This window comes from Artemia franciscana, chromosome 12 (assembly GCF_032884065.1).
Source record: "Artemia franciscana chromosome 12, ASM3288406v1, whole genome shotgun sequence".
Lineage (NCBI taxonomy): Eukaryota > Metazoa > Arthropoda > Branchiopoda > Anostraca > Artemiidae > Artemia > Artemia franciscana.
Genome location: NC_088874.1, coordinates 20,615,618 through 20,637,121, shown reverse-complemented (window position 1 = coordinate 20,637,121; position 21,504 = coordinate 20,615,618). Strand labels below are relative to the sequence as shown.

The 21,504-nt window shown below is 35.1% G+C and overlaps 1 protein-coding gene across 3 annotated transcripts in view; it reads left to right on the top strand.

The window, feature by feature from the left end:
* LOC136033824 (uncharacterized) overlaps nt 1-14,542 on the top strand; it is a 39,012-nt gene extending 24,470 nt beyond the window's left edge. The window contains exons 4-6 of one of the 3 annotated variants that reach the window (XM_065714755.1): nt 9,739-9,883; nt 12,448-12,798; nt 13,471-14,542. In XM_065714755.1, the coding sequence (XP_065570827.1) occupies nt 9,739-9,883; nt 12,448-12,798; nt 13,471-13,676 (702 nt within the window). In that variant the 3' untranslated portion in view covers nt 13,677-14,542. The remainder of the gene's footprint in view (nt 1-9,738; nt 9,884-12,447; nt 12,799-13,470) is intronic. The other 2 variants (XM_065714756.1, XM_065714757.1) reach the window with 2 other exon arrangements.
* The last annotated feature ends 6,962 nt before the right edge of the window (nt 14,543-21,504 follow it).

Genomic DNA, 21,504 nt, shown 5'->3' with positions numbered 1-21,504 from the left:
AAAGTCTCCCTTTTTACACCCTCCCAGGAAGTTTCTGTTTCCCTTAAATCTTTCTTTATGACATCCTCTCACCTCATACGTGGACGACCTGTTTTCCGTTTAGCCCTGGACGGTTGGCCGAAAAGGATAATCTTCGGCAACCTTTCATTCTTAATTCGCAGAACGTGCCTTACCCATCTCAACTTTTCTTTCTTTATAGAGCTAGAAAGGGGGATAGAACCACATTTTTCGTACAGCCTACCGTTTAAAATACGGTCAGTCAGCCGGGTACCCAGCACAATCCGCAGGGAATTCCCCTTGAAAACACCTAGCAAATCTTCATCCACTTTTCGGAGTGCCCATTCTTCAGAGCCATATTTGACCACTGTCATCCCTGTAGCTTCCAATATTCTAATCGTGGTTTTACAGACTTATCTTCCTATTCTTCCAAATTTTTTGTAACTGTGAAAAAACACCCTGAGCCTTGGCTATTCTACCTTTAACATCTTCAGTGCTCCCACCGTTTTTACAAATAATACTACCAAGGTAAGTGAAGCTGTCCATCAGATCAATCTTTTTGTTACCCAGTGTCACCTTTTCATCCTCACTTTTTCCTAGCTTTAGCGAATTAGTCTTCTTAACATTAATTTTCAAGCTTATCCTAGCACCCTGAGCCCGCAAAATCTCTATAAGTCCAGGAGAGTTGTTCCTCCCCATTTGATTCCGTGGTCTCCCATTTTCTCTTGTGCTCCTTAATACAAAGTCCATCAAAATCATTCGTACAAAGAGGGATAGAATATAACACTGCTTAACTCCTGAATAAATATAATACCAGCTGCTAACCTCATTTCCTGACTTAACTGCAGCGGTGTTATTCTCGTACATAGCACTAATCACTTTAATGTATTTGTCTGGTATACCATACAAGCATAAAATCTTTGCTAAAGTTCTTTTTATCAACAGAATCAAACGCTCGCTCATAATCTGTAAAACTTAGGAGCAAAGGTGTTTGACAACTCAGGCACATCTCAGTTATTTAAATAAGTGTGGAAATTTGGTCGACATATCCTCCTTTTCTAAAACTGCACTGTTCTTCTCTTAAAACTTTGTCCACAACATCTCTCAGTCTAAAAAATGTCATATTACTAAGTAATTTGCTACCTACAGAGAACAGACTAATGCCTCGACACTCATTTTTTTCACTTTTTATATACAATGAATTAATTAAGGTTTTCTAAAATCGCTAGGTGCTTCTCCTTTTTCGAAAACCATAATCATAATATTCAGTAACTTATTTCTAACCTCAGAACCACCATATTTAACAAACTCATTTACCACACTATCAGCACCTGGAGTCTCATTACTTTTTAATCCTTTTATTACTGTCGCTAAATCATCCTCACAATACAAATCTTTCTTCACATCCAAGGTATCACAAACTTTTTCATTTTCCTCTTTATCTTTTCTTGCACCTCTATTTCGGTTTAGCACAATCTCAAAATGTTCTGTCCATCTCTCTTTAGCTGTTTCCTTATCACTAATTGTGACCCTTTTCCTATCTTTATTTGCGACGAGTCCGGCTAGACTACTCCCTCTCAATTTATTAACATACCAGTACAATATTTTACTATTATTCCGTATAGCTGCATATTCCAGATGCTCGGCAATTTCATCAATGGCCTCCACTTCACACCCCCTAAGTTCATATTTTAAAGCTTTCTCTACTTTCTTTACATTCGTTTTGTTTTCAGATGATCTATCACTCAGATAATTCTCGTACTAGCTCCTTCTCCTCTTACTTTTATATAAAGTTTTTTTTCGCTATTATTCCTAGCTGCAGTCCTAACTTTCTTCTCTAAGACATCATCAACAACTTTACTAATTATTTTTTCGAAAACATTGCCACAATGTCAAATTTTAAGCTCTCAAGTCTAGTATTTAACTGTTCCTGGAAAGTTTCTCTCAAATTCTCATCCTGCGAGTCTATCAACATCATAACTTTCCGGGAGGTAGTGACCCTTCCGAAATTTCAGCTTTAAATTAACCCTAGACACTACTAGATGGTGATCTTTACTTCTAAAATTAACAACAACACTCCTATATACCCTAGGACCCTGTATTGATCCTGCCAGTCATCGGTTTACTATAACATAATCAGTAATGATTGATGTCTTACCATCACGTGAATGCCATATTAACTTATGGGTCATTTTATGACCGACACCGTGGTTATGACTAGTTTGTTATTGCTACAGAATTTCAAAACTCTGTAGCCATTACAGTTTTATTTTCCTACACCAAATTTACCTAGGCTAGGATACCACCTATCCCTATCTCTACCAACCTGGGTGTTAAAATCTCCTTGTAAACACACCATATTTTTACCCGGTACCCTGTCTATTTGCTCCTTTAACTGTAAGTAAAATTCATCTCAATCAATCAATCAGTTTATTAAGAGGAAATAAAGAAAAATTACAAAGCTTAAGACCCTCACAAAGGCTCTTTGGCCTGTGGTTGTGGGAGACTAAACATTACATTAATTAATATAGAACAAAATCAAATAGAAAAAAAGGTGAAACACAAAAAAAAAGAAGGGAAAAACAACAAAAACAAAAGAATGACATATGTGCGTACGTAGCAAAATCAGTTAATAAAGGAATTGGGAAAAAAAAAGAATATAGTAAAAAAAAAAGAAACGAAAAACAACAAAAACAAAATAATGACATATATGCTTATGTGCTAAAATCTATTAACAAATGAATATAGTATTAAAAAAAGAAAGAGGACAGGAGAGGAAACTACCAATCAAAGCAAGTGGAATATTTAAATTGAAAAAAGAGAGAGAAGGGAGGAGGTAGCTGAATTTTCGGGTATTGGAAATGGTCAGTCGATTTATTTTTTGAAGCATAAAATAACAGGACATTTAAAAATTTCCAAAATTCTTCTGAAACTACCAAAGGAGTGACATTCTTGAGCTGGATCAGGTAGACTGCTGCAAACTATATGACAAGCAGTTAATGTATTAAAGTCAGATCTCACCGATGGAGTAAACAAAATATTAATATTCCTTGAATTGCGAAGGTGATGCATAGAGCTATCAGTGAGAAAGAAGGCTTCCTGTATAAGCCTTCTTGCTTTATCATATGACTTAGATTGTGGTTTCGAAAAGAAGAAAAAGTTGACATCCATACATTAGGGTATGGATCTCAAGAGACGTAGGTCTCAATAAGAGACGTAGGACTGAACTAAGTAATGGAACAATATTTAAAACTGATCCAGGAAAAATATGTTTTAGTTCCCTCAAAATTCCAAGACTCCTTGAGATCTTCGCATTAATTAGTCCATTGTGATGCTTGAAGGAAAGGTTCTCATCAAGAAGAAAACCGAGGAATCAAACATATCGATCCTTAGGACTACTGAGAGAACCCCTAGAAACGTGGATATCAGTTAACTGAGGGCACGCCAGAGAAATATGGGAAATTTTTTTAAAAAACTTGACTAAGCAACATTTAGGACAAGGCAATTAGCATCAAACCAGAGAACGACTCGCTCGAAGAGGTTCACTACCTTAGGAAGCACTTCAGACTCAGTTCCAACTGCAGTATAAATAGTATTATCATCAGCGAAGGCAACGAGAGCGTCCTCATCCTGCGAAAGTGAAGAAATATTTTTTTTTTTTTTTGCATTGAAAGATTCAGGATGACATAGGCGACAGCAAACTGAGGGTTTCTGCTTTTTAACTGCAACTATAAAGTCATTAACATAAATCAAAAACAGAAACGGACCAAGAACAGAATCTTGAGGAACACTAAACTCAACCTCAGACGAAAAGCGGAAAAGAGAATCGACGGAGATAGTTCTACCGGGCAAATGGGAGATAGTTCTACCTGGACAAATAGATTGCATATATTATTGCTACCATTTCAATTTACATTTGGCCTTTGCAGAGTCTACATATCCAAGTGCTTAATTTCCGCAAGGTGGAAGTATTCTGTTATATGTTGGAGATAAAAGTAATAGGGCAGCTCAGAGGTTCTCAACCCTCTACGAAGTGCTATAGTAAGAAGAGAGATGTGCGTAAGTAGGAAAAACGAGGATAGTCAGGTTGAGGATCCTCCTTTTTCCTTCTTTATCGTATTTTTTTCTTGTATTGCTTAGCCAGTGTGGTCTCAGATACTATTTATGTACTGGCTACGTGTAACGATTTCTGTGGGTGGCTGTGGTATAGGTTTGTATTCAAACTAGTATTTCATAAAACCAAAGCACCTATGCGGCTAGTTTATAGGACACAAATGAGCACAAAACCGTCATGTGAACAATAAAGCGGAAGTTACATTATCAGCGAAACAGCAAAAACCAGCAAAAAGGCTATCTTCTTATTACCATGTAAAATATCCTCACAAATGGATTGATACACTCCTATTTCCCTTTACTCCGAAACTACGATTGCAATCGGACTAAGAAACTGCTGTTCCAGTCCCCTTCTAACAATCTCAATCACCTCTCAGATTCCCTAGTCTGATGAAAGGAAGAAGACCCCTCAAGTGTACATTCAAAACAGCCCACCAGTGCGTCCACACGTCCCGTCAGTTACAAACCTTCTCCAAGTAATGGGTTATATTGCATAGTGATGCAGAACACCGTCGTGGGAGGACCCTCTATAAACAGCCCACCAGTGCGTTCACACGTCCCGTCAGTTACAAACCTTCTCCAAGTAATGGGTTATATTGCATAGTGATGCAGAACACCGTCGTGGGAGGACACTCTATAGGAGGACAACTTCGGCATGGGGTAAGATCAAGATCTATGGACAACGGCCTTGGCAGAGGGCTGCCTCGACCCTTTCATGCTACATGCAGGACTGGGGACTTGCGGTCAACTCTGTTTTCACTTTAGGAGTGGCGCTCCTTGCGGAATTATAGCCAAAAGGAAATTATATATCCCAAAGAACTACAAGATTAGCTCCAGAGAAGGCAAATATCGCAATGAAATTATTCAAATTTTTAATAAATACAGTTAGTGAAATAAATAAACCTTTGTAGCTTGTAAATATTAGCTTTTATCACACAGTCTTGGATGAACTTTTCGTTAAGAAGTAATGATGCCTAGGCTATTCTAAAAAATGGACTTTAAACCGATAACTTTTATTGTAAGTGTGTTATTGTTTATTATTTTCTTTGCTGAAGACGGCCCTTAGATACAGGGCCGAAATATTCAAATAGGTTTTGTTCGTTCACTGTCTTGGGAAAAAAGTCCTCATTATTCTCTCTTCTGTATTTCTATTATGGAAAGGCAGTGTGGTCTTCGTTATTATTTAAATCTTTCTTTTGGAAACGGGATTTTCCCCAGTTCTCTGCAAGAAACTAAAGTAATTGTTATATTCAAAGGTGACCTCGAAACGATCCAGCCAATTATCGAACTGTATCCATGCTGTCTGTTTTTACCAAATTTTTTGAAATGACCAAACTTTCCCGTCTACTAGCTTTTCTCGAGGCTAAAAGTTTTTTTTTAGGATTTCCAGTTTGGCTTCCAAGCTAAACGTTCTACAGAACATGCTTGTGTAACGCTTTTAAATTTCCTCCACAGCGCACTTGACTGTGGTTAGATCCCTGCTGCTATATTCCTGGATGTCCGTAACGCTATTGACTCCTTAACTCATGGGATTCTTCTTTATAAGCTATCACACATTGGTGTAAGAGGACAGACTCATACTTGGTTTGATTCCCATTTGCCCGGTAGAACTATCTCCGTCGATTCTCTTTCCCGCTTTTCGTCTGAGGTTGAGTTTAGTGTTCCTCAAGATTCTGTTCTTGGTCCGTTTCTATTTTTGATTTATGTTAATGACTTTATAGTTGCAGTTAAAAAGCAGAAACCCTCAGTTTGCTGTCGCCTATGTCATCCTGAATCTTTCAATGCAAAAAAAAAAAAATATTTCTTCACTTTCGCAGGATGAGGACATTCTCGTTGCCTTCGCTGATGATAATGCTATTTATACTGCAGTTGGAACTGAGTCTGAAATGCTTCCTAAGGTAGTGAACCTCTTCGAGCGAGTCGTTCTCTGGTTTGATGCTAATTGCCTTGTCCTAAATGTTGCTTAGTCAAGTTTAAAAAAAAAAAATTTCCCATATTTCTCTGGCGTGCCCTCAGTTAACTGATATCCACGTTTCTAGGGGTTCTCTCAGTAGTCCTAAGGATCGATATGTTTGATTCCTCGGTTTTCTTCTTGATGAGAACCTTTCCTTCAAGCATCACAATGGACTAATTAATGCGAAGATCTCAAGGAGTCTTGGAATTTTGAGGGAACTAAAACATATTTTTCATGGATCAGTTTTAAATATTGTTCCATTACTTAGTTCAGTCCTACGTCTCTTATTGCCCTACTGTATGGATGTCAACTTTTTCTTCTTTTCGAAACCACAATCTAAGTCATATGATAAAGCAAGAAGGCTTATACAGGAAGCCTTCTTTCTCACTGATAGCTCTATGCATCACCTTCGCAATTCAAGGAATATTAATATTTTGTTTACTCCATCGGTGAGATCTGACTTTAATACATTAACTGCTTGTCATATAGTTTGCAACAGTCTACCTGATCCAGCTCAAGAATGTCACTCCTTTGGTAGTTTCAGAAGTAATAACAGGGTTGATACCAGGTTCTCTTGGATTATTCTAACGTAAATGGTGGTAATCATTTCCCTTAACTAGACAGATTGGGTTAGCATTACCTTTTCCTACTGACCTTATTCATACGTAAACTTTGTCCAACTTGTCTAATTTTTGTAAGTTTTATTAGCTACACTAAGTTTTTACTGATCTAAATTGAAGGAAACTAGTCCATCGTGTCAGCACTGAACGCTACCTGGAATTAGTTTACAGCTTTGAACCTTTACGCCAAACATCGGCAATTTGACAATTTTTTTTTTTTTTAAACAACAAATAATATGTCACAACAACGCAGATTGTTATCATTCGGAGAGCCTTAGAAGATGCAGCCATGGAGAAACGGTGACCAAAGGAGTCGATTGTAAATCATTTTCTGCATTATTTTTCCTAACAAAGGAGTGATCATTATAGGTCTGTAAGACTCAAGGTCATATCTGGGTTTATTTTTCTTGAAGATTAATAGGAGGGACGAACAATTCCAAACATTGGGGAATGTAAATTTAGCCCATGCATGATTATTGCAATTTAGGAGTTCCTGTTTATAAGAAGGGGTGAGATTCTTTATCCATTTAAATTGTATTTTGTTGTAGCTTCTAGTAGCCTTAGCCCTAATGTGGTGCATTGTATTATTCGGTTCATGAATTTGAATGAGTGGGTTGTATACTCTGAGCCTGTGCGAGGCTGGTATAGGCCTATGGGATTTATTGAGATTGGGGTAGTGTTGCTGTTATTATTTATTGGTTAGCTTATTGGATAAAAGTGTTACAAAGAAGTTTGTCGTTTCATTATCATAATGGGTATTATTATATAATAGCTCATATTGGAATGGGCTGGGAGATGTTTCTTCATGTGGCTTATGAGTTTATATATATGATTGGCTCACTTGTTTCTCTAGATAGACTATTTGTAAAGCTATTCCAGTAATTAAATTTAGGATTTATTATACCCTTTTTGAGATTAGCCAAAGCTTTTAATTTATTTTAATAGGTATCAGGATAGGTTTTTTTAAAAATATTTTCTCCTAGCTGTTCTCCATTTATTTTTGCACTCATTTGACCACAATGCTTTAGGAGTGTCTTTAGGGATTGCTTTCCTGGGTGTTGTTTTGGAGATAACAAGATTAGCTGTATTTGTTAGCATGGATGCCAAAACTTCAGTGTGTGTCAGCTGTTATAGTTGAAATGTATGATCCCTGGGTGAGACTTAAAATCTCATCATTGAGCTTATTCTTGAACATTGTCCAATTTGCTTTAGTGTTAATTTATTTGGGGAATAGGGCTGATTTTTTTGCGGGTTCATTTATTGAAGAAACTATGGCATAGTGATCCGTACAAAGGTTATCAATTTTTTTATATATGAATTTTATACCAAATATTTATTGACGCAATTTGTGAGTCAATTGTGGAAAATTTACCACTTTTGGGATCAGAATGCGTATTTAAATTTGGAAGGGTAGCAATTGCTAATTCAGTATTATCTGAGATCAAACGTTCGATAAACTTACCAGCTTTAACTGCTGGCTTATCCCCCCCCCCCCACAAAAGGTGCTGGGCATTAAGATTTACACAAGTAATTATATTTTTTAACATATTGGATTTGCTTAGATATCTGAACAAATCCATATCATCTGTAATTTGGCCATTGGGGCTATAGAAACTTACTATCTATGTTTGGTGTTATTCAGCCATATGTTTATTCCAATGGTATCAACATCATTTAAAAAACCATGAAAATTAATTCCACAAAATTTGATATAAATATAATTAGGAGAATCATTAGGGCCTTTGCAGTTTTTGCCTGTTGGCTGATTATTTTTACCGCTTAGCATTCCTTTGGGGTGGGAACTCTTACATTTACTGCAGGTTTGTAAGATTTCACTTCATTTGCCTGTTGAGTGTCCCAGTCTTAGACATTTTTGGCATTGGACTGGTTGGCTTCTATGGTTTTTGTGGTTTCATTTGTCCAAAGAAGAATATCTGGCCTGGGATATAGCTTTTTTCTCTAAGCGTGAATGGGAAAGACTTTCTTGACTTTTGGCCATTAGCATCTGGTTTGCCCAGTTGGGTGACATCTGCAACTGGATTTGGTTGCCAATTCTGTCAGAGAGTCCTTCCTTTAGCTACTGACTTGGTATTCCTGGAGGAATGTTATACACAATTATTTTATTTGGGTAGTGGTTTGGGGTCAAGGGGACAGACTTTATTCGGATTTTAAGAAGGGTTTTTACGTTAAGTAACATCTCTGCTTATTTGGAATCTCGGAGAGCTATTAGCAAAGATCTGTCACGGTTCTTGTTTAATTAAAACCTTGATTTTAACATTTTAAAATTGTAACCCTTATTAGAGTTATCTTATTTATCTCAAAGAGGGTTTCAGAAGATGAAGATGAAGATATTTTTAGGTATATTCCAAGGTTTGGGGAGGGCGGAATTGGTGCAAGGGGAGGGGATTGTTTTTATGGAGAAGATTTTTTCCTTTTTCTGGAGCTTCTTGAAAGGACCGCTTGAAAGTCATCTTCCTTTTTATCATGGATAGTGACATGCGCTCCCACCCTCATCATTGTCTTATCCATTGATTTTGACCCATCATGTGAGCTTTGAGAGAGACTTGACCAGCCAAGATGGGGCGAATGTAAAACCTTTCGGGAATATTTGGGGTAGGGTCCGGGGGAACCTTGGGGGGTGTTCTTAGCATTGCCTATTTGAACAAACTTTAATGCCAACAAAAAGAAATTACAATACTAGACTGTCTGCACTCTTGTGAAGGTATGTCTTCACCATCCACAAAAAAAAACATTACAGTGTAGTCCAGAGACTGCTTTGGTGCACGATTGGTTGGGTTTCCTTCTTAAAATTCGAAATAAATATACCCAAGATTTTTTTTTTAATTTCTTATGATGTTGCTGTTGTGTTGCTCTTTTGAAACGCTCCGCGTTTACATATGTTTATAAACTGGATAGGATTGCCATTTTTTTATTTGACTTTTAATTCTTTTAATGACTTTTAAGTTTTTGTTTAGAGAAAAGATTGGAATATGGCTCCACCAGTAGTGAAGCTTAACGACCTCTTATATATACAGAAATACATTTTTATTTTAGGTCATTGAAGAGGAAATCAAGCAAGGGAAGTTAAAACGACCTGCTGCCAGTGACATTAGTGAGTCCACCACCTTAATGAAACCTATTCCATATGCGAAAAAGCAACCCTGGATTTCCTCACCATCTTCAACTCCCATCCCCAGAAGTAAGTTTTTAATGTTTTTTTTATTGCTAATAGTTTTGGAGCCAATGCTTAGAATTAAAAAACATTGCAGTCGACCTGTTAGCCCAACTGTCTTAACTTATAATTGGGTTCACTTGCTTAACACAACTCGAGGCAGACGGGCCCTTTTAGGCTTCGGACGCTTATTCCCCTTTTAATTCCAGTCAACTTGTAGGTCAACTATCATTAAATTAACTTTTTTATTAGTGCAAATGTCTAAGTTTATAAAATGAATCAATCGCCTTGCCTGACACTCATTGGAGAATGGGCCAATTTTGACTTTATCCGCTTGTTTGCCTGTCATTCCACGCAAATTAACTGTCCTGTGTCAATTCTAAATTCTTGGTTCAACCTGCCTAAGACCATAGGTAGGCGTGCCTTGTTTACCTCTCATTCCAGGCAATATAATGGTCCTATGTCAATTTTAACCTCTTGGTTAACCTGCCTGAGACTGTAGGCAGGCGTGCCTTGCTTAAAGATAACAAACAAGTATTGGTCCAATAAGAGAGGCATACTTACTCCCGCCCTTTACCCGTGCCATTTAACCAAACACTAGGAAAACTATATGTTCTATGACTATCTACCTTGGTTCTTCTGCCCTAGGAATGACGCATGGACGGATAATAAATGGACTTATCCATATCCTAATAAGGGGGTTAATGCCAGATTTGCTTCTTACTCAATCTGACTATCTGTCTTGTTTTTTCTACAATTAGCCATGGCTTGATGCCCACAGCAATTTTATTTTAATTCAAAATCAACGGACAACTAACAGGTCCTGAATATTTCGGGAGTTGGAACACCAAGTGTATGCTTGATGTTTCTCTGCAACTAAGTTCTCTGTTTTTTTTCTTTTGTTTTTCAGTCATGCTATGCCTAGTAATCCACTAGAAAATCCAGTAACATCCATACCCTAGTCTAATTTTAATGAGACAAACGTGGAAATTACAACGAAACTTAATAAGGGGGAGGGAGCATTTGGTCAAATAGGCAACTGGATATCAAAGGGGGCTAATAAGGAGGGACAGAGGTGTCTTTGCCTCACTCTTTCTACTAAAAAACCAAAAACATGTAAACGTGGTAACTTTTGTAATATCTAGTGCAGAATTCTTGGCTGTGTGACAAAAACTGTTTTTGGTCTAAGCGTCACCCCCTTCCCTCACTATAAAACGAATTAGCTCTTCCCCCTTCCCTTTAAAACTTGAGTGGGTGCTCTTGGTGGGTAGCTTAGAAAGTAGTAAAATCTCTTATAGCATTCGTGTATTTTTTTTTTCTAAACAGTTTCTTTTTGTTTTCAAGTCCCAAAATTGAAACCCCATTTGTTGTACCAATCCACTTGATATTATTTGCACTATTTTGATATTCATTCCGAGGTTAAAATCCATAGACTTCTAAATAATTACCTTGGAGTTTGCTTTTTATCTATTAAATTGTCTGGTGAAGTTTTGTGCCTAAACTAAATATTCTTCAAATTGTACAATTTTAAGTGGTTCTAAAATTTTGAATTAGTGAAGCACTATACTCTCTTACTTGATGTAAAATGCAAAACTGTTTTACTCAGATATACAGGGGGGGGGGGGGGTTGACAGTCTATAATTGTTGATATGCTGTTTTAGTAGCTTTTTTGTTTCACTTACAGCTGTAAGTAGGCCAAACACGGATAAAAAAAAGAAGGAGGAAAACTGCAAAATATCAACCTTTTCTGGAGTAAATTCTAAAAACTACAGGAACTATGCAACAGAGATACGAGTAAAGAAGAGATGAGTCTGAAGTATGACATGAAGAGTTTCTCTGTTCTGTGAAAAGAAAATAAAAAATCTATAGCGGAAACTAAGTTTTTCCGGTGAAAGTAAATAGTAAAATAGGAACTTAAAGTGAGCAAATTTTTCGCTTCTAAGCCTATAGGAATTGTGCCATTATTGTAGACATTTTTATATATTTGCAAGGATAATAAAAATCTAGCACTTTACTCCAGCACAAAACTTTCCGAATGTTGCTTTCGGAGCCACAAAGTCATTAAGTAGCCTTTCTTGAACAAGATATAATTTATATGGGTTTGAATGGTAATTCATCATCCGTTATATCGATATATATCCTCTATTTCTATGTATATAATATCCTCTATTTCTATTTTAGAAAACATCCTAATAGATTTATGTTTCTGCTGTAAAAGATTAATAAGGTTTTGTGTTTTCAGTAAACTTCTAGCTTAGCAAAATCTTGTCAAAGCAGGAAAGTATTAGTAGCCAGTTCATTTGCGCTAATTCTGTTGATACATGTTATATAATATGAGAAGCATCAATGTCTGTTCGATTTAAATTCCGATTTCTGATCTTTACGAGAAAAAAAAAAATTTTTTGTTTTTATTTGAAATAAATCATGATGAGAAAGTAGACTCTTTAAAATATAAATGATTAGATAGAAAAGATCCTTTAATGAAAAGAATTTAATTGTTTTATATCCCTTTTTCTTTGCCTTCTTTACTTTACCTTTTCAGTTCGTTTTTCCAATGAGGCAACTCTTTTTTCATTTTATTATTTTTACAGATACTCTACGACTTAGATCACAAACTCCCGAAATTCTTCTATCCCCTCATTACCTTGGCGAATCCCGTGTTTATAGCTATTACGATGATAGTGACATCTATAATGGATATTCCTTTCATCCTGACGGTTTTGATCCATACGGAGACGTCAGTGCTTTAGATGAAAGTGCTTCTAGACAGGGTGACCGAGATAGATGTCTGTATAAAACGTATAGAATTCCTACGGATGTCGATAGTCAAGTATCACTGCCTAGAAGTTACACATTGCCTCGAGAGTTTAAGTATAAAAGACCAAAAGCAAGACGGACCTTGAAAAATGAGCATTTTGTTACGTCAACCAACTCTTCGGATGGTAAGGTTTTGGATTTGTATTGGCATATTTATGTTTTTTTATATAATTATTAAAGTAGCAATGGTTGTAGCTGTATTGATGATTTATCTTCAAAAAGAACAAACAAGATCAATTTTTGGCTGCTCGCCAAAGTCGTCGCTTGGGAGAGTGTTCTGCTAATAAGATATATAAAGAGTATAAGAAATTAAGGGTAGAATCGTGTAGTAAGAAGCACATATATGAATAATGCACAAGCAATAAAACTGCATAATATCATGATTTTGAAACAACAATAATCCCAAAATTAATAAGAAATACAAACAATTCAATAAACAGATAAGATAAGTAAAACCTAATTTTAGTTAGAGTAAAATCTAGATTTTGTATAATCCTGTTTCATTTTTGTATTTTAGATAACCTTTCGTTAAGTTTTAGAAATTTATTTTTTAAAGAATTGAATTTTGAAACATGTAAATTCCAGGTATAGTCGCATCGCCCCTCCCACATCTTCTCTAAAATTTACATGTTTTACGTAGTGTAGTCCTCCCCTACCTTCCTCCTTCTCTCTATACCTTTCTCTCTCCTCTCTTTCTCTCTCTCTCTCTCACTCGTTCTTTCTTCTTCGCTTTTCCCATTCGTGCCAATGTTTATTCTAAATTTTGACTTTTTATGTATCTCAGTTTTACCTTTCAGGAGACGTAGACTCTGGTGATGATCTTGACATTGGCATTGTTAACCATATGGATGACCTAGAAGATCTAAGTTCCGCTAGAGATATTTGTTTTACAGGTCATTCTAGTAAGGATTTCAGACTCCCGGCGAATTTCTACCCAACTCGATCTAGATACATAAGTCATTGGAAAACTAATGCTGCAAGTCGTCACGAGACAAAGTTCTAGGTGCAATAATTTTATCTTTCCTTTTAAACTGGATTTTCTTTTGGTTCAAAGAAGCAATAGATCAGATCTTATGATTTTTTTTATTTGCGTGCCTTTAGGCTGTGGAACTATTTCAACATAATTTTACAGTTCTAAAGGGATCTCTGTGCACTTAGAGCTTTTAGAAATGTATAATTTGTTTGAGCCGAATTCACCCCGTGGTGCAACTCGATTCTGTTTTTCTACTTTTTTGTTTCAACTTCCAACTTTTTTGTTTCATTTTCCAATCTAGTGGTTTCAAGTTTGCTTTGATCTGTTGTTATCTGTAGCGGTGCCCTGTGAAGAGATTAGTATAATTTAAATTTAATTATAAAATTATGCTGCCAAAATCTTGCAAGATATTATTAGTGTTTGATAAACCTGGATCTAAAGCGGCATGTGGTCATTGATCACCTAAAAGAACAAATGGAATATCTTTGTAATCTTGCATCTGGATGACGGTTGAAAAATAGAAATTGGATGACACTTCATTGGAGGCTTCCGCAAAAAAAGAAAAAAATGCAAAACAGTAATACATTTGGAGTCTTAGTGACTTGTATTAAAAAGAAAAATGCAGTGCTATGTTTCACGTAAAAACTTTGTGAATGGGTCAATAAAAGAAATTGCACGGTTTTAGCTATTTTTTCTCGAGTAATAATTAAAATAAACCCTGGTCATAACCCTGTTTAAGAAGCCATTTATTTATGATTATTTATGATAATATTAATAAGAGTGGTTTATTTTTTTCATTGCTATGTTGCTTCCTAAACAAAAGGCTTTGTTTCAAGTTCGGGACGAAACAGTAAAAAATATTTTAAATTTTTTAAGATTTCCCAAGAGGTAGTAGGAAAAAAAACCCAGCAAAAAAACAAAAAAATAATTTCATCAGTGTGATAGGGAGTTTTCTTCCATGAATGGGACTGGAAGCTTGTATGTATATGTTGCAAAGATTTGTACCAAATATTCCTTTATCTAGAAGCTCTGAAACATTGTTTGTCCCGATCTCGTGTAAATTAAATGTGCATAACAGAGATCTAACAAGAGCATAAAGATCTAGTAGACCTAACACAGTATTCTTTTTCACTGTAAATGGTCTTCATAAATATTTTTGAGACGTGCCTTTTTGTTTTGGGGGTAGTGGATTTTCAACATAAGGTTTTTCGTCTTTTACCCTTGATGTAGTAAAATAACTATTAAAGAAAAGGCTCTCAAGTTTAGGAAACTACTCTGCTTTGATAGAAAAACTAACAATTCTCAAACTTTAATTTTTACTGTACTGCGTATATTATCCTTATTGTGGTTTGATGTTGCCCCAAACTTAGAAGTGAATTCCTGTTCTAATAATGAATGAAACTGTTGTAAGTTTCTCCATGTGCCTTACACATACTATTTACCTGGCATGTGCTATGTTTCCTTATTTTTCATTTTATTATTTCTTCTGAAGAAAAACAACAAATGCTTTCCATGGTAGGAAGGAGATTTAAGTGAAGTGGAATGCAAATAATTGAACGTCTGATTTTTGTTTAAATATTCTCAATATGACAATTTGTAATCAACTTGTTAATATGTATAGCTTTATGATTTTGACTTATGTTTAGCTGCAATTTGTATTCATTCAAAGCTGTGGTAATTTTGCCTTATTATTGAAGATTTTCTTAATATTGTCGTTGTGTATTTATGGTTTGTTTGTCTGTTTATCCTATCTTTCCAGTCACGGGGATATTTTTCTGATCGAATTAGTATTTCAGGTCGTGAAAAAACGAATTGTCAAGTACAAAATTGTTCAGTTTTATAATATGAGGCTAATAAAACCCATCAATAATAGAAGTTTTTGCTGAGAAAAACAATGTTTTTCTATGTTACAATTTATATTATGTTGCAATTTTCCCCTTGCATTCATGTAGTTTGACTTCATGTATATGAATCTCCCAAGCCAAAACAAATTATAAAGCTATAATAATTACAAAAATGTGTTCAATTGTTAAGTTGCAACATATATATATATATATATATATATATATATATATATATATATATATATATATATATATATATATATATATATATATATATATATATATATATATATATATATATATATATATATATATATATATATATATATATATATATATATATATATATATATATATATATATATATATATATATATATATATATATATATATATATATATATATATATATATATATATATATATATATATATATATATATATATATATATATATATATATATATATATATATATATATATATCCGAGTCTAAGCAATTTCTCTTTGTTGGAAATGATTCTAAATATAATTTTGTTACTAATCTTACAAAATAACTTAGGAACCAATAATGAATATTTTTGCTAACGTGTTTCAGCTGTTAGGCTATTTTACAGAGATGGCATCTATATTGATGCTTAAAAAACAATTATGATGAAAGTAAAGACAGGTTCTAAGAGATGACCCTAGATTTAAATAATCAAATACTGCTAGAGGATATAAAATTTGAATCGATTATATTGGTAAATCCAAAAAATACTGATTTCAGAAAATGGAACCTAATCACTGCGAATCAATAAAGATATTTGTGAAATTTGAAGTTAGGGTTTGTTTTCACTATGGAGAGGAGCGCTGAAACATCTGGACACTCGCGTTACAAAAAGTGTCAGTAGCACTAGAGAAAAGATTGGAACATGCTAAATATAATGGTTCATTTTTTGTTTGGAAATACTCAAAAGTTACAAGTTTTATTCTTCAGAATGTGTTGCAGAGACGTTTTTTGATTGACAAATTTGTATAATAGTAAGTGTAAAATTAGCCCACCCCCCCTCCTAAGAGTAAAATTTTTGGTTTTATCCTGTAGCCCAAATTTTTATGTATGCCTTTAGTTGTACCAAAGGATTTTCTAAGGGATAAAAGGAGTTGTGAAGAACGTGCATATTTGGAGAGATGGATGGCCCTCTCCGACAATCTTAGGGAGAACTTGTCCCCTCTTTCTTGTTGTATATAAGTTTTGTTTCGTAAAAAATATTGAAATGATTTGATTTAAAGATGATTTTTGGCTTGGTCGGGGGGAAAATTGTAGAAGTTCGTTTTCTACGTTGGGATGCGGTAGTGTTGTTGATGATCCAGTGGAGTTTGACTAAGGTTTAATTTATTCGAATGTAATTATCCAATTTTTATGGAAAATATTTATTTGCTTTTGTTTGATTGATTTTGACAAGTATTTTCCAAAGAAACTAGACTGACATTTCTCTAAACGTTTGTGATGACGTAATAGCAACAAATTGCATTCCAGTTGTGACAACCCTTTTGCATCCTTTTAGATTGTGCCTATATGAATAAAAAAAAGAATCATTTGAACGACCATTGTTCATAGTCATATAACATAACCAAGATCGTTTATTGCCACTATCATGCCTAAGTGTTGTATTTCATATCTCAAGCCTCTGAGATGCCAAAAGATATTTGCTAAGCTGTCCTAAGAGGGAGGATTAGCAGGACAATGTAGATCAGGAGGTTTGAAATGTGATTTAATATATATTGCCCTGCTTATCCTTCATTTGAGAACGGCTTAGCAGATGGTTTTTGGCAACTATCCAAGAAATTCAAAAAAGCCAGATACAACCTTTTGGTATGAAAGTGACGATATTTTGCAACGATATGTGCAACTGTTCTTGAAAATTTTCATCGTGCATAACTTAATGACTAAATTACACATCTAGACAGTTTCTTTTATTATTTTTGTGTGTGTATATCTAAAAATTCTGCTGTGATCAGTCTTCACAGCCTTGAAGATAAATCAAGAGCTCTGTCAAAAAAAAAATCTGGGGCCATTTAAGTATTCTGACTCTTTTATAGTATCTACTATTTGTGTAAATGAATGTTTTCTTTTTATTTATTGGTTTTCTTTTTAGGTTTGGCAACAATTTCTATTAAAAATTCTGATTTTAAAATTAAATTTCGTCACTTGATAACTCAAATACAGATAGTTCTCGGTTCTAATCAGCTAAAATACTACTTTCTCTCATGTGATGAATTTCACCTAAAACTTAGAAAGAAGAAGGTCAGTGAAAATTTTAATATAGGGTCTGTGGAATGGGAAAATTTTAATGGGAGGCTTTAAAAGCATTTCTTCTAAAAATGTACACGACAATCCTTACAGTTTGCTCATTCTCTTACTGTTAAAGTGTTCTCGCTTTGGTTGCGAAGTTTGTTTCTATGTGAGGTACTTTTGAGCTACGTTTTAGATTTCAGCTACTCCTAATCGTTCCAGTTTTCCAAAATTAATTGGGGACAAGCTGAGCTCATTCTTTAAAGGATGAGACAGCTCCGGGCAACTGTCTGCTAAGCACTTAGAGTTGCTCAGAATTAGCAGCGTATTAGAATAAAAAAATATCAGCCACCAAGGGTTATTGTAAAGATAATCGGAAATCTAGGTTATCTAAATACTGGGCTTGGAGGAAAGCTTGATGCACAAGCAATAAGTATGTTGTATCCGTTTTAGTAAAGATAATTTATTAATATAATTCTAATCTCACCATGGGGTTTTTTCGTCTCTCTCTTTGGTGCTAGAATTTTTTCTTTGCTATCGCCGCTGCCAACGACTCACATTAATTAAGAAATATTTCAATCAAAACATCTCGGAGAATATTTTTTTTTTGAATTGGGAAGAGTTACTCAAAGTTAAGTAGGAATGTCCTCAGCTCTTTGAAAATAAGGTATACTTTTCGTCTTATATCCTAAGTTGCATCTTACCAGAGGTTTTTGATAGAAAATCTATCATTTAAAAGATAATAGGTGATGTGGTTGGGTCTGATGTGCGATTCAAGGAAACGAAAAAATCGAGTAGGTATACTGGATCCCGGTCTATTGGGTCAGTCGTAATCATAGTGGGGAGGGGATGACAAATCATCCAGAAGTTTAATGCCTTTGGAATAAAAAATCTTTGTAAAAGCGAAAAGGAGTTGAAATAGTCGATTTCTCTGTGTTTTGTTTTCTTTCTTGTCTTTTGTTATTCTTTGGTTTGGATTTAACAGTGGAAATACTTATATGCTAAATGCTTTGTTCTATTTTGAGATTAATTGTCTTGTAAAAAGCGAAATTTATTGAATGCCTAATTTTGGAGTTGTTCTTTCGTAGTTGCTGTTTCGAACGATATATACGAAATACGTGTATAGTTTATATTACTGATCTGATTATGAAATAACTGGTGAATTGTTTTAATTTCCAATAGCGTTGAGTTTTCTGTTATTGTGACGGGAAAACTACTAGTATGTCATTGGTCAAAACTTTGGAAGTTCATTTATTTCTGCTAAAAGGGAAACAAGCTGAAACTTTAGACTACGAAAATTCCAGTGGTATTCTCAAAAACGGCGTTTTTAGCTCTTCATTTACCAATTATTGTTGAATGTGCACTCAACAAGCCGCTTTCGCTAACCAAATTTTTCTCAAAAATTTGTCTTAAATAATTTTGTGAATTTTTCCTGCTTTCTATGAACAATCTTATGTAACCCTTAGTTCTCATATACTGCGTTTTGCAGAGAACCCCAGCGATTTTTGCGGATTGCGGACGATTTTTCACCAGTATTTTTTTTTGTGTGTGTGAAAAGTCAATCCCGCATGCTTTGAAATTTTCCAACGCGTGCGGGTAACATCCTCAGAATCAAATAAATAGCTAATTGCTAAATTTTTCATATGCTGTGATCGGTAGATTGTTATTCTTTTCCTTCTGCATAGAAATAATTTAAGTCAAACTGCAGTAAGTTGATTGAAATACATCTTCTGTAAGATAGGGTAGAAGTTTTTGGAATTTTCTGCATCATGCCTATGATTTGCCAAGTATCTTTGTGTGTTTATTCTGCAAAGTAAATGCGTTGTTTAATTGTACTTTTTCGTATATAGCAACATGTGGGAACTAACGGTAATTGTATTAAAATGGTCTAATATCATTGTAAGAACTTATCTGATACTGCGTAATATATTTGTTTTTGTAACTTTTTCTATGAGCTTATACTAAGATGAAAATAAATCATCGTTTTTTTCAAATTCTGTGTCTCTGAAAAGTGAATATGGGTCTCTTCGTGCATACTTAGGCAATATTATGCCTGATAGGCCTTACACGTTTTATAATCGGATATGTTATCTAAATAAAAATTTCGACGTTGAACAGCTTGCTCCTTCAGAGAACAAAGAAGGGAATCCCTGTTGAACATTTTGGAAACATCCCTGTTGCTAATCTATCAATATTTTAAAGTTTAGAATCCCTGGGGTTGATGTTCCCTGTGAAGCATGCATTTTCCGACATGCCTACAGTTGCAACTTGGGCCGAAAGGACAAGATACTTATCATGGGTGTACGGAGGGGGGGGGAGGTAACTGCCCCATCCCATAGAGCTTCAAATGGCTGAAAAGCAGGTGATTGAAAAAGCAGTTGAAAAAGATTCACTATATAGATAATAAGCATAAAATTTGAGGAAAATAAAGAAAAAAATAGTCTAATTTGTTCCCCAATGGAAATAAAGTCAAGCATTCGAAAAGAATTACTTGACTAGGACAGGTCAGCTACAAAGTTAGAAATTTTCTAGTGTTTTGAGAATGTTTGAAGTCTCCACTCTGTCATGAGCTCCTTCCTCCGTCCCTATCCCCGAAAGGGAAATCCTGCTTACGTTGCCTTATTGTGTGTCAGGGTGGACATTCCACGAGTTTGCCAAACCAGAACCGTGACTGCAGATGGCGCTGCAGGATGACATTGGGGATTGGCGCTCCTCGAGGAAATTAATACCTAGTAGGCGACAAAGTATTATAAGGGGTTCTATGCAGTAGCGTCACTGAGGGGAGGGGGCAGTTGCCCCCTCCCCCCGAACAATTTGGTACAATCTATAATTTATTAAGTAGCTTTAAAACTTTTGCTCGTATTAGTGTCAAATTTGCTCTTTACTTGAGCAGACAATTTTTTTTTTTTTAATTAATCAATGCTCGTTTTTAACATAAGGAAAACAGGAAAAATAGGAAAAGAGGAATAGCATAAGGAAAAGGTGTAAATCCATTACACTTCATAACGTAATCCACACTAATATTTTTCAAAATATACTGCCCTTGAAACCTTATCATCAAGTAAAATAGTGACCTAGTTAATGGCAAAATTGAAAAATGTTCTATGCTTCCTTTTTTTCCGCATTTGCTCAGGTCAATTTTTCTCTAATATTCGAGGTGCTTTTGTTTCCTAAAATCTATCAGATCAAGATTAAATTATCATTTTTTTGAAACTTTCAAAGGTGGAAATGAACACTCCCTATTTGTCCCTTGAGTTTGACAATGTGTTATCCAAGCTAACAACTTTCAACGCTCCACATGGCTGATACAAATTTAAACGGACACCCTTCGGATAAATCTTCGCGAAGGGTGGATTCCAGCGTCGCATGGAAGAGGCCTTAGAAGGCATTGAAGGTATTTCAGTCATAGTGGATGACATCATCCTTTCCAAACGGACCGAAGAAGAACACGCTGCTAGCGTTCACAGTGTACTAATAAGAGCCCGCCAGAAACGTCGAATTCAACCTGCAAAAATGTGTGTTCAAATGTGACTGCACATCATACTTCGGACACGTCATATCCCAAAATGGCATCCATCTAGATCCACCAAAGGTTCAAACGCTAAAGGAAATGCATGCCCCATCTAATAAAGACGAACTAAGAACCCTTTTGGGAATGATCAACTACCTAGCAAGATATATATCAAACCTCTTGCTGCTTAACCATCCATTTCGTGAACATACAAACCGACAGGAGTTCTTG